The sequence below is a fragment of the Saimiri boliviensis genome, chromosome 8 (assembly GCF_048565385.1).
Source record: "Saimiri boliviensis isolate mSaiBol1 chromosome 8, mSaiBol1.pri, whole genome shotgun sequence".
Classification (NCBI taxonomy): Eukaryota; Metazoa; Chordata; class Mammalia; order Primates; family Cebidae; genus Saimiri; species Saimiri boliviensis.
Window position 1 is genome coordinate 102,706,001 of NC_133456.1, and position 22,648 is coordinate 102,728,648.

The window sequence follows — 22,648 nt, forward strand, 5'->3', positions numbered from 1 at the left end:
CCTGAGTAGCTGGGATTACAGAGCCCACCACCATGCCTGACTAATATATGTATTTTTAGTAGAGATGGGTTTTCACCATGTTGGCCAGGCTGGTCTTGAACTCTTGACCTCAAGTGATTCACCGTCCTCAGCTTCCCAAAGTGTTGGGATAACAGGTGTGAGCCACTGCACCTGGCCCACGTCCCTGTTTTAGATATGAGAAAGATGAGACTGAAAGAGGAGTGACATAATTTTTTAGTGCTCATAACTCTTGTGATGATTCTAACGCCGACCTGATGGCAAAGTTTATGCTCTTTAAAATTATGCAGCTTCTATTACGTTAAATCATTAATAGTAATTATAACAATTTTTAAACAGCTATTCTATACCAAGCACGATGCTATGTGTTTTTAACGGAAGATAATACAAAATCAAAATATTATGACCATGGGACAGAGTCTGGAAATAGGTGTCAAACCACAAAATAATAAAGGTTGTTAAGCCTACCACATTGACTCTTCTTGTCCCTTTTAAGATTTTTTTTCCTCTAGATTCTGTGACCCTACTGAAAGTTGCATGAAGGAGGACAAAAGTTAATTGAGTATTCTAGTATGCTAGCTTAGGTTCATAGCGGTTGTCCTTTATTTGGTTAAGCATTTGTTACCAACTCCAAATGCATGAATACCATATTCTCTATTTTGGAAAATGTTCTGTAACACTAATTCTTTTGAGTTTCAGGCTTTTCCATGCATTTTAATGGTTCTGTGTTTGAAGTTATCATAAAGTTGAGGCAATTAAACTCTAGACTTCATCAATAGTTAATAGTCATTAATTATTTAAAACAAAATATACAATAGTAAGGGAATGTTTGCAAAAGTACCATAAAATTATTTTAAAGATGTGCATATAAATGAACAGACATAATTAAATCTTTAAACAATGTCAATAACATAAATAACTAAATCATTATTGTATTTGAAGTAAGAATAATTAATTACACTATTCTACCTATGGCTTCAACGGTCTCCTGAGATTTAAACAATGCAGATATGTTGGGAGACAATTCCTCATGGGTCTCTTACGTTTCTACACAGGTTATGAGCAGGGCCATTAGCTGCCCCTTTGCTCCAGCCCTTTCAAGGATATTTAAATAGCAGAGCTATGAAAGACAGATAGCGACCCCCTCTAAAACAGATGGCAAGTTATTAACCTGTAGAATGAAGATAACGTCTCCTTCTAAAGAAAAGGTCAGCAAAGTTTGTAGCCCATTATAAAAGATTTGACTTCCATAAGTTTAGGGTCTCTTTCGTGGTGATGCAAGCCTGCTTCATGTGTTTACCTATCTACCTGGGCACCTCTCTGCTGCCCCTTACTCTGGGAATAAGGGGAGCAAGAAGAACCAATTCAAGTATGTTGCTCACAACATTTGTCATACCATTAGTGATAAAGTCATCTGTCTGTGACACAGGAATCTCACCTCTTCTGTCAGCATCCATGAAACAATGGCAGTCTAACTTGTTTCCTTACCAGTCGGGTAAAATTTTAGACCCTTCACAATACTTGACACTATAGTACATACCTATGTATACTATCATTATTGAAAAGCTTAGAATCTAGTGTGGGGAATTCATAAGCAAGTAGGCAATTATGATAGAGTAAAAATCACTATGTGTTCATTCATTCATTTGACAAAAACTTAGCAAATACATGTTACATGTCTGCCCAAGTATAAAGTCTAAGAGCACAGCAGGAAAAAGAAAGTAAACCTCTGTCCTCATGAATTTTATATATAAGAGTGAGGGGGGTGTGGATATTAGAGGAGATAATAAGAACAGAAGATAAATGAGTAATAGCAAAAGGGCTAATAAAAATAAAATGAGGAAGAAAATTGAAAATGTTAGAGCAAAGGGCTGTAATTGTATCAATGATCAATGAACACTTTATGGAAAAGTTGGCAGTTAGGTAAATGGCTAAGGGAGGTAGGTGAGGAAGCAAGTCATGTAGCTATGCAAGGAAAGGACACCCACCACCAAGGGAACCGCAGGGACAAAGCCTTGAGGCCAAGGCATGCTTCTCATGTTTCAGATGTATTCAGAGACCAGGGTGTTGCAAGGACAATGAATGAGGGTAGAATAAGAAGACATTAAATTAGACAGCTCACATCTATTTTTTGGCTGTAATTCTGAATGAGATGGGAAACAACTGGGACATTTTAAGCAGAGGGGTGACAATATCTGACTTTACTGAAGAGAGCAGAGGACAAAAAAAGGAGAGAGAAGAATATTGCAAAACTCCAGACAAAAACTGAGAATGGTCAGGTTCAAGGTATAATATGCTTTGGCTCTGTGTTCCCACCCAAATCTCACCTTGAATTGTAATTCCCAGGTGTTGAGGAAGAGACCTGGTGGGAGCTGATGGGATCATGGGGTGGTTTCGCCCATGCTATTCTCACTATAGTGAGTGAGTTTTCATGAGATCTGATGATTTAAAAGTGGTACTTCTCCATTCCTTCTCTCTCTCTCCTGCCACCATGTAAGATGTGCCTTGCTTCCCCTTCACCTTCTGCCATGATCATGAGTTTCCTGAAGCCTCCCCAGCCACGCAGAACTGTGAGTCAATCAAACCTCTTTCCTTTTTAAATTACCCAGTCTCAGGCCATTCTTTACAGAATACAGGATGGTAGCAATGCACACAAAAATGGGCCATTCTGGAGACACTTGAAAGCAGACATGACAGGATTAATTGTTAGCAAAGGTGTACTATGAGAAAAAGAGAAGTTAATGGTATTTCAAAGTCTTTAATCTGAGCAGGTTGGGAGACAGGTTTGAAGGTTGTTGGGGGAAACAGAATCTCAATTTTGGATGTGTTGCATTTGCTGTTCCTAATAGGTATTCAAGTGATCTTGTCAAGTCAAGAGCTGGAGGCATGAGTCTGGAGTTCACATGATAAGTTTAGGCTGGAGAAATAAATTAGAAAATTACCAAAATGACAAAGAGAAGGCATAAAAATAGGAGGAAAAAACCAGAGTGGTGCCTCATGTCCTAGAAGCCAATTCAAGTTTAAGTATTTTAAGGAGGAGGGTGATACCATCCGTGTCAAATGAAGATTGAGAACAGATCGCTGGATCTAGGTGACTTGGATAAGAACAGTTTCTGTTCAATGGTGACAGCCATAGCCTGATTGGACTGAGTTAAAAAGACAGATTCAGAAGGGAAAGGTTAAAGAAAGTGAATGCAGTGAATTCTTTTGCGGAGTATAAAGGAAGGGAGGAAAATGTAAAGGAAATGAGAGAAAAATGGTATGTTAGCTAGAAGGAGAAGTGAGATCAAGAGAAGATATTTTTAAAATGTGAGAAGTGAAAGCATGTTATGTTGCAGGTAGAAAAGTATGGTAGACGAAAAGTTTTCAGCAGTAATGTTGTTGAACAGGCAGAGAGGTTCTACATAAAAGAAATACGGACAGTTTACTTGGGTTATATGAGAAAAGACTGGCTTTACAAGTGGGCAGAAGTTGTGCTGGAACTTCTGAAAGTTCTTTTCTTGCTGTTTCTATTTCTTCAGTGAAACAGTATGTGAGATCATCAGTTGAGGCTAGGTATAGGGAAGGAGGAGACAGATGTTAAAGAAGACAGAAGAAATCTGTGTTACTCGTTGAGGAGAGTGGGAGAGGAAATGTAGCGGGGAAATCGCATGTGCTTACTGAGTAGCACTGAGAACACACTTTAGGGCAGCAATCCCCAGTGTAAGGTGAAAACAGGTGGCACTGAGTTTTTTGTTGGTTCATCTGTTGTTGTTTCCATCTCTAGCCCCATTCAGCTACGCTTTATTGACTGGATATGGAATATAAGGAAAACAGTAGAGTTAAACATGAGTACAAAGTTATCAGCTGCAGCAACTGGAAGAATGGTGTTGTCAGTTCTAACCCTGGGCATACTCTATGACCATGTTTGGAAGAAAATCCCAGGACCTAGCAGGTGGATATGAAAAATTTAAGATCCCAATTAAATATCCAGGGGAAGATGTCTAACAGAGAGTTAATCTGAATCTGGAGTTCAAGGAAGAGATTTAAACTACAGATACAAATTTGGGAGACATGATAATATCAATGGCATTTAAAGGTGGAGACTAGATGAGTTTTCTAAAGTTATGAAGATAAAAGATCTAAGGTCTAGACATCAGAGGCAGAGACAAGAACAAGCAAAGATGAGAAGGAACAATCGAGGAAGTTGAAGAAAACCTAGGGAATTTGCTATGTTGAAAGCCAAGTGAGTAAAATGTTTTCAGGAAACAAAATATGGTTACTTGCAAACATTGCTCATAGTAATCCCCGTTTATTTACATGGGATATTTTCCAAGACCCTCTCGTAGATGCCTTAAGCTCTGGATTATACTGAACACTACATACGCCGCTTTTCTGACATTCAAGTTGACTAACAAGCATGGGGGTCATAGACAGTGAGAATACATTGGACAAAAGAATGATTCACATCCCAAGCAGGACAAATAAGGACAGCATGGCATTTCATCACACTACTCAGAACGGAGCGCAATTTAAAACTTGTGATCTTATTTCTGGAATTTTCCATTTTATATTTTCAGACAGGTTGTGGAAAGCAAAACTCCAGATAAATCAGGATGAGGGCTAAGAATTTACTTTTGGATATAATAATACGAAGCCCTTGTAGGTTCTTGATTGTAGGAGAAAAAGCCTGCATTAAGAGAAGTTAAGAAAATACTGGAAGAGAGAATAACTTTTGACAACATCTTTCTAAGACTTTGTCAAGGAAAAGTGAGAAATTAGGTGGAAAGCTGTCATATGAAATGGGGTCAAGAGAGTTGAACAGCATGTTTATCGAGGCTCATGAGGAAGTCCCAGTAGACTGGGAAAAAGGAGGTGAGCTTTGCTGGAGAGACGCCATTCAACAGTAAAGAAAGGATGGGATCTAGTTCACGAGCAGAAAATATCAAAGCGTCCAGACAGCTCATGTATGGTAATGGAGTGACAGTGTCATTATAGAAATTGCACTTTAGAAACTGGGAATAATGAAGAAACCAAGGCTGCTTGAGTAGCACTAAACACTGACAGGGAAAGTAAGAGAACATTTTGTTGTTACTGGATAAATGACTCTCATCAGGAACTCTTGTATCTCCAGGGTCCTTAAAGAGGACCTGACAGGCTATGGAAAATATTTCAAAAATACAAACAATAACTGTGTATTAATTCATACTAAATTTTTACAGGCTTACAAATAACCTATGTTTATTTTCTTTATGTTATATTTAAAAGTAAATATAATGTAGGCTCATCAGGGCCTCTAAAGAGGACATACAGTTGTGTTTGAAATGTGAAATTGTATCAAAGAGTTTATGTTAACAACAGTAACCATTACTATGCTTATATTTATGAGAAGATTGTTAGTGCTATAGTGATATGAGGTGTGTTGTTATTAGACAAATAATATAATTTTTTTTTAGATAATCACATTAAGGGTATACTATAGTAATACAGATGAACACAAAATTTGATTCATAAAAGACCCTATTGTTTTTTCTCTGGGGGTAGGCAGAAGTTAGTGAAATATTTTTAAAATAATGTAATTTTTATCATATTAATTTTTATTTATATGTTTGCATACTTTATATATGTGTGTGTGTGTGTATATATATATATATATATATATATATATAAATTATTTTTTATCAGACTAAGCTAATGACCTCAAATGTTTTGTACTTCTTGGTAAAATCTCAATGACCTAAAGAGCTAAAACATGAATATTTTAAGCTAAAACACAGGTTGCTTGGTTAAAATTTACAGAGGTCAGGCCGGGCGCGGTGGCACAAGCCTGTAATCCCAGCACTTTGGGAGGCCGAGGCGGGTGGATCACGAGGTCGAGAGATCGAGACCATCCTGGTCAACATGGTGAAACCCCGTCTCTACTAAAAATACAAAAAAATTAGCTGGGCGTGGTGGCACGTGCCTGTAATCCCAGCTACTCAGGAGGCTGAGGCAGGAGAATTGCCTGAGCCCAGGAGGCGGAGGTTGCGGTGAGCCGAGATCGCGCCATTGCACTCCAGCCTGGGTAACAAGAGCGAAACTCCGTCTCAAAAAAAAAAAAAAAAAAAAATTTACAGAGGTCTTTAATTACCCAAGATATCTTGCTCTCCAGGTCATAAGAAATCATTTCTATTAACCCTACCCATTTTTACAACCAAGTCAGGTGCAATTGCATTAATATTCCCATACATCTTATAGCACTATTTAATAATTCCACTTTCTTTCTCTTTTTTATACTGTACATATATTACATTACATTATATGTATTTTATATATTATTATATAAATTTATTTATATATTATATATTATATTTTATATATTATATTACATTAATAATGTATTGAATCTTAATCTTAAATAATCATACGAAAAGATTTCTTATTAAATGCCTATCTTTTATTCTCAATAGAATTTTCAACTGAGGAAGAGGAATCACTTATTTTCACTAATACCCTGAATTCTCCTAATTTAACAACATGGTTATCTGCAGCAAAGATTGATCAAAATGGCATGAGTTATTTACCAGATTTTACCTGTCTATAGAAATACTTTTCATTTTTCTTTATAAGTGATCAGTGACTTCCATAAATAAGGATGAATGAACGTTTTCTCCACTTCTTGGTTTTATGCCACAGAAATGATGAGCCTTCTCCAGAAACAATCTCCCATTAGGGCCTTTCACAGTGACATCTGCCTAGAGGGATTTGTCTGACTAGAAAATTGTTCTCTAGATTTTAAACTTGAGGACAATGAGAAGAGAATGAAAATCCAGTTTACTAAAGAAAAATAACTAGATAGCCTTATTTTTCCCTACAAAGACTTATTTACCAATATGCATTTAATAAAAAAGGAAGGTACTCAATAATTAGCAAATTTGGATATATGTTGAGACTTTTTTTCTTTGTATTCAGGGCTATGGACAAAGAACGTAAGACATAACACAGAAAACAGCAGCTCATTTTCCCAGATCATATTAAAAGTAATTAGTAATTATGCAGAGAGAGACACTGTAGAAAGCTTTCGATATTATAATTAAGATTAAATATCTCCAATCTCACCAAAAAGGCCTTCTCAGAAACATTTTTCAGAAAATAAGCTGAAAAAAAAGTCCTAATTCAAAGAGTAAGATACACACACACATTCTCAAAAAATATAGAGCAGAGAGTTGCATAGGAAATTCAATCCTTCTCTCATGCATTTCTGTAATAAAAGAAAACATGTATCAATGCAGAGTAACACAATTATTATTAATCAATAATGAGGAAATAAGATACATGGCTTTCAAAGTATCAACACATATAAAATGACTTTGTCTCTTTTACACACATCTGCTGTGGAAATGCCAGTGTCTAATGCACATATTTTTGCATTTAGCAGATATACTAGTTTGAGGAAAATATATAACCAGCACCTAAGATTGAATAAATAAATACAAATAATAATAAATCACTCCTTTTCCCTTGTACTATTCAACCTGCCTTGGCTAAGGTTTTATCGAATTCAGCTACTCAGTAGAGACTTACATGGTTTGTCTTATGAGTAGACAGAAAAGTAGAATATAGAAAGTTATTTAGCCTTTTTTTTCATAAAATTAGTATATGCACTTCAGACTAAATACATTTTAGACAGAAACAAATTATAGTGCTCAGAAATTATTGTTTGGAAATATTAAAAGTATCTTTACAACTTACAGAGCTGTGTAAGTAAATTTTGGCTTTCTTACCTACATTATATGGCACAGCTAGAACAAAATAATTTATAGATGTCCTGCTAATGCAGTGTGGATATGAGAAAATGTACCACTGATATTATTTGACACAGATTATCCTCCTTCTCCAATACACATATTATCTCCTGGAACTAAAAAAAAGCACTACATAAAGTAGTGTCATTTATTTTAGTCTTAAGGAAACAAAATATTGGTTCACAAAAATAGAAATTTATAAATAGTATTTGAATAATCATGATAAGTTACAGTCAATTTCAGAATGGACTTCAAACACAGGGACACTGCCACAGTTCTACTTTGTTGATATGACTGTTTATTAGCATAATGTTTTGGGGGAAACATTTGGCAAAATGCATTGAGTTTCATTAAATGACAGTTAAGGTTGTTCATGGTCCCTCATGCCTGTAATCTCAGCACTTTGGGAAGCGAAGGTTGACCACTTGAGGTCAGGAGTTTGAGACCAGCATGGCCAACATGGCAAAATCCCATCTCTAGTAAAAATAAAAAAATTAGCTGGGTGTGCTGGTACACACCTGTAGATCCAGCTACTAGGGAAGCTGAGGCAGAAGAATCACTTGAACCTGAGAGGCAGAGACTGCAGTAAGCCAAGATCATGCCACTGCACCCAGTTTATGTGACAGAGCAAGACCCTGTCTCAAAAAAAAAAAAAAAAAAAAAAAAAAAAAAAAAAATTCCCTTTTTATGACCTAACCTAAAGGAACAATTCAGAGTAACAATTTTGGTCTAAGAAAAATCAAGGTAAGTTTTCAAAACATGATGAGGGAGCAGTTTGATTGGCTTCTTCATAAATAACATGTCCAGGAGAAATGGACTTTTCAGAACACTGGAATTATGGGAAGACACATAACTCTGCTCTCTGGAGCTCACTCCCAATCTGCCTCCTTTTAAGGTTTGTCCTGATGCCAAGTTTGGCTTGAGAGTGAGATGTGCAGATCTTGTTTGGCATTGTCTTAAATGAAAACATACAGAGTATTTGTCTAGCTCCTCATAAATGGCAACAGGACCCCACGTCTAAAATCCTCTCTAGCATGAACTTTTCTGATATGTTGTAATTACACCATGTCCAAGCAAAAATTGTGTCCAACAGTGATTCACCCTGCATCCTGTCCGCTTAGGGGTTCTGAAAGTCCAGAGAAGTTTTGTTGAGATATATGGTATCTGTCATGCTGTGTAGGTATTGCAGTTCTTCAGTTAACATAAATAAAATATCAGAGAATATTTAACATCATAGTCAGTGAGTGGTGTTTTAACTGGTAGAGAGAGAGATTCCTTGAAAACCTGTACGCCTGGGTTACAATTTAAGTAATTGCACTTTTGCATATAATATAAATAAATATAGAAACATTCAATTAAATTATCCAAAGCTCTCAAATTTCTGCAAAACTTCATAACCTCCATGCATCCTCAACAGTTCTCAAACAAATCCAGTAACTCTTTTCCTCTCATCTATCAAAAGTGGTTACAATTTATATTTGCTGTATTTTTTTCTACAAAATCTGAAGATATTTCAAGGTACTGAAGAGCTAAATTCTTAGCAAACGTAATAACTCTTTTGAGGTAGGCCATAACCAGTCTCATGCAAAAGAGAAAATAAATTGTGTTAAAGATGGTTGTGAAAGTGAGAAAAATTTAAAAAACAGCATTAAAATATTAAATGTTTGAAATTCAAGAATAAGAATAGCAACGATCCTTTTTAGGAAGATTTAAGTTCATAAACAGAAATCCTGAGGGTGGCATTGCCTTTTCCTTATTATAGAAAATCCCTGTTATTTTCAAGCAATTAAGGTCTCTACAAGAGAAGTGATATGCTCATTTGCTCAGCACTAGAATCGCAGCCTAAATTTTGCATGCTTCCTTCAACCCTGCAGAGAAGACAAGAAAAAGAAAGTCTCCTACTTCTCTGTATTCTTCACAGTCTTTACCTCACCTCAACTCATTACCAGAATATTTAATAAAAGGATTCACAAAAATGGGATGAAGAATTAGCATTTCTATGAATAAACAGATTCACAGCATAAAATTAGCTTTTTCAAAAAAGCAGGCAAAAAAAAAAAAAAAAACCCCTCAAAATCGGTCTTTAGAGAAATGGAGTTCATTTTCTAATTTTCCAATTCAATTCCCTATGAGGATGGGTCCATTTTCCAAATAGCGAGCTCTTATTTTCTTTTTATGTCTATAAAATTATCTTTTAAGTCCCTGAAAAAACACTATTAAGAATTAAAAGCAATGTAATACATTTAAGATTTATAAACTGTAATGTGATTACAGAAATAATTACTAAAGAAAAGGGATTAAGTATTATTTTTTAAAGACATTCATTCCTGAAACTTCTAGACAGCACTTACTAAGTGAGCATTTGACATTTAAGGGGACTAAGGGCATCGTTTCTCCTCCAAAAGTAAAGTTCTGATGACTGGCTTCAAAGTTTTTGTTGCTTAAACTGCTCATGTAGGGAACTTTTCATAGTTTGAAAAAAAAAATCATTCTCAATATGATGACCTTAAAAGGATAGAAAGGCTGTATTATTTCTGGTTAAGAATGTAGGTTTTGGAGGCAGACTGTGTTTAAAATGGAATTCTGATAAGAAACTAAATGATAAGAAAGTTAGTAAAATGAGGAAAACAGTACCTATTTCTTAGATTTGTTTTAATGATTAAAAGACTATATAGGTAGGGTTGTTAAACCACGTACATTTGGTAACAGTTTTAATGTATATCAGAGACAGGCTGTTCACCTGTGGCAGAACTTGCAATAAACACTCCTCTTTCTTATATAGCAAGAAAACTAGAAAACATCTTTAAGAAATTTCTGCTAAGGACTTACCTACCCTCTACTGAATATATTCTCCAACTTCCTAGAGTTAAAATAGCTGCTTGTTTACATCTCTATTCCAGCTATCATTACAACATTATTAAATAAATATATTTCTTAACTAATAGACTAAGCTGCTTCTCTTAATTTTTAAAATAAATTTTATTGCATATATTAAAGACACACAGCATAAGGTTATGGGATACATCTAGATAGTCAAATGGTTATTACAGTAAAGCAAATTAAATATCCATTATCTCACATAATTACCCTCTTTTTCTTTTTTTGTGGCAAGTGCAGCTAAAACTTACTCATTTATCAAATCTCAAATACAAGAAAGTGTTATTAACTACAGTCCTCAAGTATACTGTAGTCCCCCTGTTGTACATTACATCTCTATACCCATTTCTCCTCCATATCTGCTACGTTGTATACTCTGATCTACATATCCCCATTCCCTTCCCTTGGCCACTGCCTCTGGTAACCACTGTTTTATTCTACATCTCTGTACAGAATTTTTTAGATGCCACCCACAACTGAGATCATGCCATATTTTCCTTCCTGGGTTTAGCTTATTTCACTTAGTATAATTTCCTCCAGATTCATCCATGATGTGAAAAATGGCAGAATCTCCTTTTCTAAGGCTGCATAATATTCCATTGTTTTTTAAATACCTATTTGTCCATCAACAGACATTTAGGTAGTTTTCATATCTTGGCTATCATAAATAATCCTGCAGTGAACATAGGAGTTTAGATAGCTTTATGAGGTGGTAATTTCATTTCTTCTTGGTATATACCCAAAAGAGGGATTGCTAAATCATATGGTAGTTTTATTTTTAATTTCTTTAGAAATCTCCGTACCATATTCCATAATGGCTGCACAATTCACATTCTCACAAACAGTATAAAAGCTCCCTTTTCTCCACACCCTCTCTAAAATTTGTTGCCCCTGTTTTATTATAGCCATACTAATTGATATGAGGTGGTACCTAAGAGAGGTTTTGATTTGTATTTTCCTGATGAGTACTGCCAATGAAATGTTGAATACCTGTTTATAACCTATTGACTACTTGTATGTCTTCCATGGAGAAGTGTCAATTCAGGGCCTTTGCCATTTTTTCTCTCTTTATCTGTTTTTCAGTTGTATAAAACCCTCATGAATTTTGAGTATTAACCCCTTATCAGATATATGGTTTGAAAATATTTTTTCCCAATGTGCAGGTTGCTATTTTATTTTGCTGAGTGTTTCCTTGATTGTGCAGAAGCTTTTTAGTTTGAGGCAATCCCACGATTTATTTCTGCTTTTGTAGCCAGAGCTTTTGGTGTGACACTAAAAAATCATTGCCAATCCCAATGTCAAGGAGTTTTTCCCCTATTTTCTCTTCTAGGAGTTTAATGATTTCAGATCTTAAATTTAGGACTTTCTTAAATTTCAAATTTATTTAAGTGTATGGTATAAGATGAAGATCCAATTTCATTCTTTTGCATGGGAATATCCAGATTTTCCAGCACCATTTATTGATGAGACTATTTTTTTCCCCACTGTGCCCTCTTGGTCCCTTTATCAAAACTTACTAGGTTTTTTTTATGTTTGGATGTATTTCTGAGAGCTCTCTGTAATAGATTGAGTTTCTTGAGGGAAATGATCACACTTTCTTCTTTACCAAATCTCTTGGTATAGAGAAGATGCTCATGAGGTTTTCTGCAGGTCACGGCATGACTGCTTGCCAATGTATTAGCACTCAGCAACAGTCCTGCTTGTTCTCATCATTCTCATGTATGTTTTGAATGCAGAGGAAAGAACTTCTCCAACTCTATACCTTACCACACCTACGGAAAGTGTCTGTGTTCCTCCGCTGTCTTGACCCAAAACCATGTTGGTTTTCACCTCAGGTATGGGTTATCAACAAGACAGATGCTTCTCCTACATTTCCTCTAGCCTTTTTTTGTGTTCAATAGTACAGTTATTTAAATACTACTGGAAAAGCTTATCAACAAACAGCCACCCTTCTTTTGTTTTTTTCTTCTTTATTACTTTTTCAGCGATGCTAGGATAGCTTTAGTATCACTTAAGTAGAACGCAGAAAGAATGGAGGCATTGCCCTGTAAAATGGCAAATTGAAAGGAGACTCTCGAAGGTGTAAAAATATATACAACTATCCAGGCGCTACAGTTTTATGACCATAGAACTATTTATTTGTACACTATCAACTGAAAGAACATTCCTTGGCATAATGAAGTCCTCTGCTGCTAGTCGTAATGAAATAGCCACTGCTTAAGACAATATTATGATGTTAAAAATAATTTAATAAAGAAATGCTTATAATGCATCTATTGTGATAAAGAAAATATGAGCTCTACCCTCTTTTTTATGGGGAGGTGCAGATAGGGTCTCTCTCTGTCACCCAGGCTGGTGTGCAGTTGTGTGATCTCAGCTCACAGCAACCTGTACCTTCTGAGTAGCTGGGATTATAGGTGTGTGCCACCGTGCCCAGATAATTTTTGTATTTTCAGTACATATAGGGTTTTGTGATATTGGGAAGGCTGGTCTCAAACTCCCAGCCTCAAGTGATCCGCCTGCCTCAGCTTCCCAAAGTGCTGGGATTACAGACTTAAGCCACCATGCCCAGCCGGATCTGCCCCCTTAACACATTTTTAAGTGTACAATACATTGTTGTTGACTATAGGTTAGACAGCAGATGTCTAGAGCTTATTCATCTTGTTTGGCTGAAAAGGTATGCCTGTTTATCAGTAGTTTTCCACTTCCTCTCCTCCCAGAATCTGTTTACCACAATTTTACTCTTTGATTCTAGAAATTTGACTACATAGATATGTAAGTGGTATCATATGTTACTTACTTTTCTGTGGCTGGCTAGATATATCCTTGTCCTTGTCTTTTGAGTTCTACCTGCATTTATTACAAATGTTATACTCCAACACAGCAATATTGAAAGTTAACAAGACGTTTTCATTCATTGCCTCTAGTTGAAAGTGAATCTGGTTTGTTCTCACTGGCAAGTCATTTCCATCATGCAGAGGTCTCTGTTCTGATTGTCTTCCATCAAACAATGCTCACTTGAGTAGTATGCACTTTACATTCAGAGAGTAAATATGTACATATAAATATGTGCTGAAGGAGTCAGTACATGAACTTACAGCAATTAGCTTCACGTGCTCCTTTGGGCACTCAGCTACAAAATGACAGATCTTCCTGAATGAAATACAACCTGCATCTTTACTGGCACAAATTCGCCTTCAAGATTAAGAGCATAAAACAGGCTCTCTTCCTTCAACAAATAAATAGAAAACTTAATTGTTTCATCATCACTAGGTTTTAAATATTCTGAAGGAGAAGCTTGATTAAAGGCCAAATCAAAATAACACTTGTGATTTTCATCATGTGGACTGTGCTTTAAATGTGAGCAGAAAACTACAGCTCTAAAATTGCTTTGAAGTGGTGCAGCCATTTGTATGCCAATTAAACATTTCAAAAGCTTCAAGTCCTGTACACGGTCTGGGTAAATCTTTGGCCATTTTGCTCTATGCATTTAACAATTTACTGCCAATAGAGCATGACACATTTTAAAGTTATCCTTTCAGCTTCTCTCGGTAAACTTCTGCCCATTAGTAATTCTGAATTCCACAAATGAGATCCTATAATCGTCTACTGGACATATTTGCAAAAACAGTAAGAAACTCTTTTTTATTCTTTGTGTATAACCATTGATCTTTCAGGAATCATTCATGTAATTTTTCCTAATTAGAGATATAATCTAACCAACTTATCTGGTGTTCAGATGAAAGCACATATCCATGAATCCTGAGTGAATTTATGAAAGGAATTCTCCACAAGCAATATGAAGTAGTCTCAAAAACTTTTGCTAAGGTTAACTTTAGTAATGATTTAAAACCATTAACCACACTTTTGCCTCATCAGGAGCTCAGGAAAGGCTTTGAACTGAAGGAGACTGGGAAGTACCCGAGGAGCAAGGTCACTCTGATCTTCCCTGACCTTTCTGTGTGAGTGCTGGCCATAAAGAAATACTCTGGCAAACCACCAGATAATTTACATAGGCTTTACATAGGCACATGTATACCTATGTGACAAGCCTGTATGTTCTGCACATGTACCCCAGAACTTAAAGTACAATAATAAAAAAAAGAAAAAAAAATGAAATTCTCTGACTTATCTTGCCTGAAATTAGGTCATAAGATGCTCTTTCTAAAGGGGTTCTTCCCTGCTCCGAAGGGGTTAGAAATTATACACAAGGGAGTCAAGGAGACTCTGAACACAAAGGCCTGCTGGGTTTCCCCGCTCAGTCTGTTTCCATTAGATCATGCCCTTTGGTCCAATCACATTTCACAATGACTGTCTGTCTTCATGAAAACTAAGTAGAAAAATATACAGTTTTCAGACTAGGAAAAGGGGCTGAAAAACAAAAATGAAAAAAAAAATAAGATAAAGCACATGGTTTTCTCTTGGTCTCCGCACCTTCATTTCTGAAGACTCCTACGTCAAGTAAAACTTTGATAAACAAATTTGCTATGCTTTTCTCTCATTAAACTTTCGTTCTAGGAGTGTCTAGGAAAGGTTTTTGTCACATCTTTCTGCCCCTACACCTCCAAGTACTACATTCCAAGAGAACGCTCTTCAATGTCAACGTTAATGCCTTTCAGCTATTGCGATTCTGGGGATGTGGTATTTAATTAGGAGAGAGAAAATGTTTAATTAAACAACAAAAATGAGATAATGCTGTTTAACCCTTAAAAACATGTAAATCTTTAAATTGTCATTAAATCTGCTGCTCCGCACTTCTCAGTGTCTATCAGAACCATACAGACACACATACATGTGCATGTTGGTTTTTTTTAAGAGGACAACACATTTAGTTTGATTTCAGTCAAATCACAACACACTTTTTTTTCCAACTGATGTAAAGTGCATCTGCAATATTCTATTACAGATCCATTTAAAAAGGTTTCTTGTGGCATTACAGCAAGCCTCTTTTTTCAAACAGAGGAATAATGCCAAATTCTTTCTCAAATGAAAATAAAGACTGCATTCCAGTAAATGGTAAATACATAAAAATTGCAGTAAGCCAGACACCTAAAAGGACAGCCAAGAAGTCTTCCAACGGTTTATTAGAATGAATGTAGATATTTTTTAAAAAGCCCCACTGTCATGAACATAAATTGAGGTTTTCAGCCCTGGTATAAGCTGAATCAAAAAAAGAAATAAAAAATCCAATAACGTATTAAACATTTTTCACTCATTTGCCATACTGACAATGCAAATACAAATCTGGTCTGAATGTACAGACTCTCAAGCAACAATGTACAATAATGGATGACACGGAATTCACCGAGGCCGAGAGCAACATGAACGACCTGGTGTTTGAGTACCAGCAGTACCAGGATACCACGGCTGAGGAGGAGGAGGAGTTTGAGGGGTGTGCTGAGGAGAAGGTAGACTAGAAGCTTCCTTTTCTAGGCAAAGGGGGAAAGCAGTGTGGATTCTTTAGTGTGTTCTGATAGCCATGTGCCACTTCGCACTGTTTGTGTCTTTACATCTCCTCCTGTTGCATTTTAAGCATTTTTATAGTATGCAGTTTTGCCTAGTAAAGCATTTTTATAGCAAAAAAAAGAGAATGTGCACACACAAGCGCACACACATATGTGCACACATACACACACACACACACACACACACTTGCATGAACACACGCACAGAGCTCAGAATGGTCTAATACGCATTCAGGACACACATTCTGCATAAAGTAAATACATGTTAACCCAATATAAGTTAGCACCCAGAAATAGACAATCTCTAGAATGAAAGATGTCTTTAGTAAAAGACCTTTCATTAAAAGTTCTATTATCTTCTTCCCAGTCCAGAATTATGTGCCCTAAATTCTTCTTGATTATTCCATTCAGCTCCTGTAAGAATGCAACTGTTCCATGCATGCTTACATGGTAAATATTTTCCATAAATACACATTAAGAAAAACAAAGTGTGACACTTTTCAGGAAACATTTCTAATATTGTCTACTTACTCATTGATATCTAAGGGTAGGAGTGGTCAGGGAAAAACATCAATTAGTACTAGAAAGAGAAAGTAACTGAAGACATAGTGTAAACTCTTCAATGTCTGCATTGATCCCAGAAGCTAAATAATGATTAGGTTTTACAATACATAGTTGACTATAGGAGATCCATTTTTATTGCAACATTTCTGGCCTTTAATTGATATTCTCTCCAAAACATTTAGTCAAAGAATTAGACAAACTCCATCCATGAATTGAAAATATTAAATTTTGAATAGAAACACAGAATTTTAAGGTCCAGTTTTAAATTTCTGGTTGCCCTTACATCATTTTTCCAAACACAACCTTGTTGTTTTTTTTTTTAAATTCCTGGGTGATTCTAAAATATGAATATTATTACATGCTCACTTAAAGTTCTGAATAAAATTAATGGAGAAGTGAATGTTTATAGAAATGTATTTAAAACGTAAAATCACATAATTTTTCACAATTTTTGTAATTAAAATATTTGGATGTAATAATTTCAGCTGCAAGCATAGAATATTTTCCATACTACTGGAAGAGAGGCTTAAGGACTAAACTATGATAGATCAGATGTTTACGTTTTTAAAAAGTATATATATTTTCAGTTTCAAGAACAGGTGATCAAATCCACATCCTGTATTAGGTATTCGTGACTCTAATACATTTTATATTTTGATATCGAGAAGAGCTTAATTCAATGTTTAAAAAAGCAACAATGACCAAAAAAAAAAAAAAAAAAAAACTTACCTTTGCTTTGGATATGGGTCCCTGGAAGTGACTTATAGGAAATTTCACATTCCTGTGATACACTGATGTCATCTAGAGCGACGGTAGCATTTGTTGACAAAACAGTAGCTTCCAAAATTAACTATAATCACAGAAAGATAAATCCGTTAAAAACACATCACAAAAGTAATGTCTTACAATCATATTTCCTTGTGTAGAGGAGCCCTATTTACATCTGGCCCATTTTCCAATCTAATTTTAGAAAACTGTTCTGACCAGAACACCCTAATTTAAATTTATAAAGTCATAACTGCTTTGACAGCATCTTATGTAACCTTAATGCCAAAGGTAACCTTGTTTCAATTAGAAGTTGTAACATTCATCACTAGTGAAGGTCTTTCTTCCCACTGGAGCCATTAAGGGTCATATGCATTTATAATGAGCTCTTTGGGACAATCAACTATGTGGCTTACAACTCAATTTGAGATATGAATTCATTTGTAATGAGTGTGCCGGAGGCAATGATTTCTTTCCATATTAAAATATTTAAGTATTGTATATATATACATAGAAACATAATATATATTAAATACATACACAGAAACATACTCAATGTAGTAAAGCACACATCAATAACCACATATAGTAGTTAATAATATTCATACACTAAAGCACTCATAGACATCTATCTAAGTTTAATTTATTCTAACACTCTGAATAATGACTGATATAATTTGTTTTCTTTCTTGATAATCACTCATATTATTATGTTACTATTCCAAGAAGAAAAAAAGAGAGAATAAGAAATAAAGGAAAAGAAAGGGAGGGAGAGGGGGAGGGGAGAGGAGGGGGGAAGGGGAGAAAGAAAGAAAGAAAGAAAGAAAGAAAGAAAGAAGAAAAAAGAAAAAGAAAGAAAGAAAGAGAAATAAAGAAAAGAAAAGAAAAGAAAGACAAGAAGGAAAGAAAAAAGGGAGAAGGAAGAAAGGGAAGGAGCAGAACAAAGAAGGGAAGAGGAAGGGAGGGAGGGAGGGAAGAAAGAAGGAAGGAAGGAAGGAAGGAAGGGAGGAGGGAAGGAGGAAAGGAAGGAGGGAAGGGAGGGGAAGGGAAGAGGTAATTTATGCCTAGAATCTATGAACCCACATAGTGGACCACCAGTCCAGGACACAGACAGTAGGTACATCTCTATCTTATCAGGGAGGGTCTCCAATATCAAGAATCTTTAAAATTACTTGTATTAGGGCTGAGAACATGCTATCCTAAAATATACCACCTTGGAGTCACTCTCTGACTCCCCCTGCCCTTTTCTTTGTGAGAGCTGGCTATGAAAAATTATTTGACTTATTTCTCTTCAAAACACCCTATCTATACCTGGAGGAAAAGAAATGCTATATATTGAGGCCAACATTTGCTGTTCTCTCCAATTTATTGCCATGAGATCATACTCTTTTTGTCTATCTATATTTCTTCATAGCTGTCCATTTATCGTTGAACCTAAGCATAAACATAGAGAGCTTTCCCTGTTCTTTGGGCCTTCGTTTTTGTAGCCCCTGCGCCACATAAAATGTTAATAAATTTGTTATTTTTCCTATCTTTTGTTGTAGGGGTTCCAGCCATGCCCCTTGTGATGAGTGAGGAAAAGGTATTACTTTTTCTCTCCTACACTTGGTATCATACATTAACTACACCACATCATAAATGCTGTATAAGAAATAAGTATAAGATACTAGGACACTCAAAGACGACACGTCGTTCTTTCTGCCAATAATGAGAGTTTGAGAAAAGATTTGGTGGAGAAATAATAGTAAGTTTCCATGATACCAAATTTTATTGGGCAAAATATTTCACTTGGAGAAACTAAGGTAGCAATCTCAGCAAAAACAAAGAGAGAGGAAAGTACATGCTGTGTTTAGAAAATCTTGATGGGTGTTACAGGAGTATGACTTTAAGAGAACACCACATTAATCAGGTAATAGATGGGAAGGAAAATTCCATGAGTTGGTATAGTTCAATTGGAGAGCAAGGAGATGGCATCTACGAAAAAGAAAAATTGCACAGACCAGGCGTCCCTGAACGGTGGCCCCCTGAGGCCATTTACCCGGCCCCCCGACGCACTACAGAAAGGGGCACCTCTTTTTTTTTTTTTTTTTTTTTTTTTTTTTTTTTTTTTTGAGACGGAGTTTCGCTCTTGTTACCCAGGCTGGAGTGCAATGGCGCGATCTTGGCTCACCACAACCTCCGCCTCCTGGGTTCAGGCAATTCTCCTGCCTCAGCCTCCTGAGTAACTGGGATTACAGGCACGTGCCACCATGCCCAGCTAATTTTTTGCACTTTTAGTAGAGACGGGGTTTCACCATGTTGACCAGGATGGTCTCGATCTCTCGACCTCGTGATCCACCCGCCTCGGCCTCCCAAAGTGCTGGGATTACAGGCTTGAGCCACCGCGCCCGGCTAGGGGCACCTCTTTAATTGGTGGTCAGCGAGAGGAGCACAGTATGTGGCGGCCCTCCAATGGTCTGAGGGACAGTGAACTGGCCCCCTGTGTAAAAAGTTTGGGGACGCCTGGCATAGATTATAAAAAACTTGAGTTCATTTTTTTGGTATTTACCCTAGAGAGACACTCACAGGAGGCCTGTGGGGAATGTTTGTTTCAGTGCTGGTTTTGATGACAAATGACAGGAAAGAACTTATATGTGAATCAATAAATAGTGAGAAATACTATACTAGTTAAAAATAATATTATTTCCATTTGTCATTATGGAAAGAAATTCAACATGTGTTTTAGAGTAAAACAATTAAGTTACAGAAAAAAAATTATAGTATAATATTACTTCGGCTGAAAATATACAGTGGTTTAGATTTCCGAGTATATGTGATACATTTATATATATTAAGTAAATAGAAAATGGACTGGACATAAAAATAAACTGTTAGCTATAAATACTCAAGATAAAATCTATAATGGGTGATGATGGTGGTCAGCAGGGGCTTTTGCTTTATTTTCAATTTTTGATGTTTTAATGCAATGTACATAATAATTTTTAAGATTCTGATTAGAGATGGCTTCTGTAGAATTGTAACCAACTGAGAAATTTAGCCTTTGTACCAGAGTCAGAAAATAACATAGGTTTTGAAGAAGGATCTTGTTAAAATACATACAAATGTCATACTGCACAAATATATTGTTATTCAATCCCATTAAGTGGCTGTGACTTTTTTAGACAGCTTTACATTTGAAAGAGATTTTCTAAATTTTTTATTATAATACATCTTGCATTGATGTCAATTAAAACAGATGTCTAATTCTTCACACTCATTAGACAAGCATTTGTTGACTATCATATTTGAAGGTCTGTGCTACTCCAAGAAGAGTGGAGAAAAACAGGCTCTTTGAAGCACTTCTCTATGCCCTAAAGAGGTGCACACTCATATTTATTTGAATGCAATGAATGGGCCCTGGGATGAGGTGAAGTAGAATCATGAGGTAGTCTTTAAAATGTGGTTAGATTATTTTACCTGAAAGGAACTCCAGGTTCCTTCAGATATTCATATTAAAATGTAAGGATAAACACACTTCAAAAATCCAAATAAAATAATACTAGATCATCTATATTTTTGATTGCTTACTTCTACGTAATTAAATTCATAATTATACAATTAGAAACTGTAAGTCTACCATTAATCAAAATCACACCAATTTTAAAAGTGGTTACTACCTCCAAAAAAAGTCTGTTATACCTGTAAATAATGACCATTTCATGGTTTCAAAATCATCTTGGCTGTTCCTATTTTTTATTGCTTGTTTTAACCAAAATAATCTATGTACATATTTTAGTTGTGACTAAAAGCATTCCCTTTGGGAACTATGGTCAGCATCAATTGGTAATCAGTAAGTGAGAAGGAGATTACTCTGAAAAGCTGTTTCAACCACGGATGGAGGAAGAGTGAAACCCTCATTTTAAAAGATTCTTAAAGTAATTGGAGAATTTAAATTTTACGTTAAACTAGAGTATTCTCTCTTCTAAAACTATTTTTTGGGATCTCATTGATTTTTGTTTTATTCAATTATATTACTCACTCTAAGGAAAAAAATTTGCTTTTAGGAACCACAAAAATTCATAAATGTGCACAATCAAGTGATTACTTTTCACAAGTGAAAAACTGAGATGCTTTTCTTAAAATGTACGCAACTAACATAGAAATTTTGTTTCCATAAAAAAATAACAGGAGGACAAAATACATATGAATCCAAGAGAAAATAGGAATATAGGAAAAAGGAGTAGAGAGAAGTGGGAATATATTATTTTTTGAAGAATGATGGTATCAGTCATAAGAGCAACAGCCAACTTGTATTTAGCACTTACTATATGCAAGACACATTCACTTGTTTTAATCCTGTGAAGACGATGCTATTTTCATATTTTAAAGTGAAAGAAACAGAAGTTTAGAGAAAAGAAGTAACTGGTTAAGCCTTACATATCAAGTAAGAAAAATATGTAAGCTGAGCCATTAAGGATTATACCATCTTACATCGCTAATGAAATAAAGAGATAACTGGGCATTAGTGGATCCTTCAGAATAGGGCTGCCTGGAGAAGCAAGATTTCATGCAGCCTTAGATTAAGCAGGCCAAGGACAGAGCAACTTTACAGAGACTCAATCACCTTTTACTTTTGCATTCTGAATCTTGCTCTTCACTGAATCATCAAATAATGTCAGGAAATTGTTATTGATTCATATCATGGACTCTGATAAAGAGAGAACATGGTATCCATCATTGTGGGAAATTTCACAAAAGGATCATTTCAAAATGAAGTTAAAAATATGACACAATTACCCTTTAATGGGAGGCTCGAAGAAAGTAGAGCAACTTGAAATCAATGGACAGTACTCAGAAAAAGTGCCACCCTGAGACACTAAAACTGAGCACAGCAGTTATGGGGAAAAAGAAATATTAAAATATATATAATCATGTGACAAGCTGAACATAGCAAATGAGCAGGCCAAGTTAAAATAGATTTGAAAAATACTATTAGCTCTTTGACCTAAATTTTTCCAAAAAAACTCTCACGAGAAATGGAGGGAACTATTGAAATGTCATTTATTTGTTGTTCTTACAGAATAAACAGTAAACCTAATTCTTTGCCAGCAGGAAGAACGAATGCCCTTCCTAACTAGGGGTTCTTATTTCCTACGAAACCCAAAGCAATTCATATTCTGTTATAATGTCTACAACTGACATCAAAAGAACCACACT

General features: G+C 35.6%; 1 protein-coding gene across 1 annotated transcript in view; it reads right to left on the reverse strand.

Annotated features, from left to right (window-relative positions):
* Positions 1-22,648, reverse strand: part of MALRD1 (MAM and LDL receptor class A domain containing 1) — a 594,555-nt gene that overhangs the window by 447,130 nt on the left and 124,777 nt on the right. Inside the window, exon 14 of the mRNA XM_039478847.2 lies at positions 17,417-17,537. Within this exon, the coding sequence (XP_039334781.2) occupies positions 17,417-17,537 (121 nt within the window). The remainder of the gene's footprint in view (positions 1-17,416; positions 17,538-22,648) is intronic.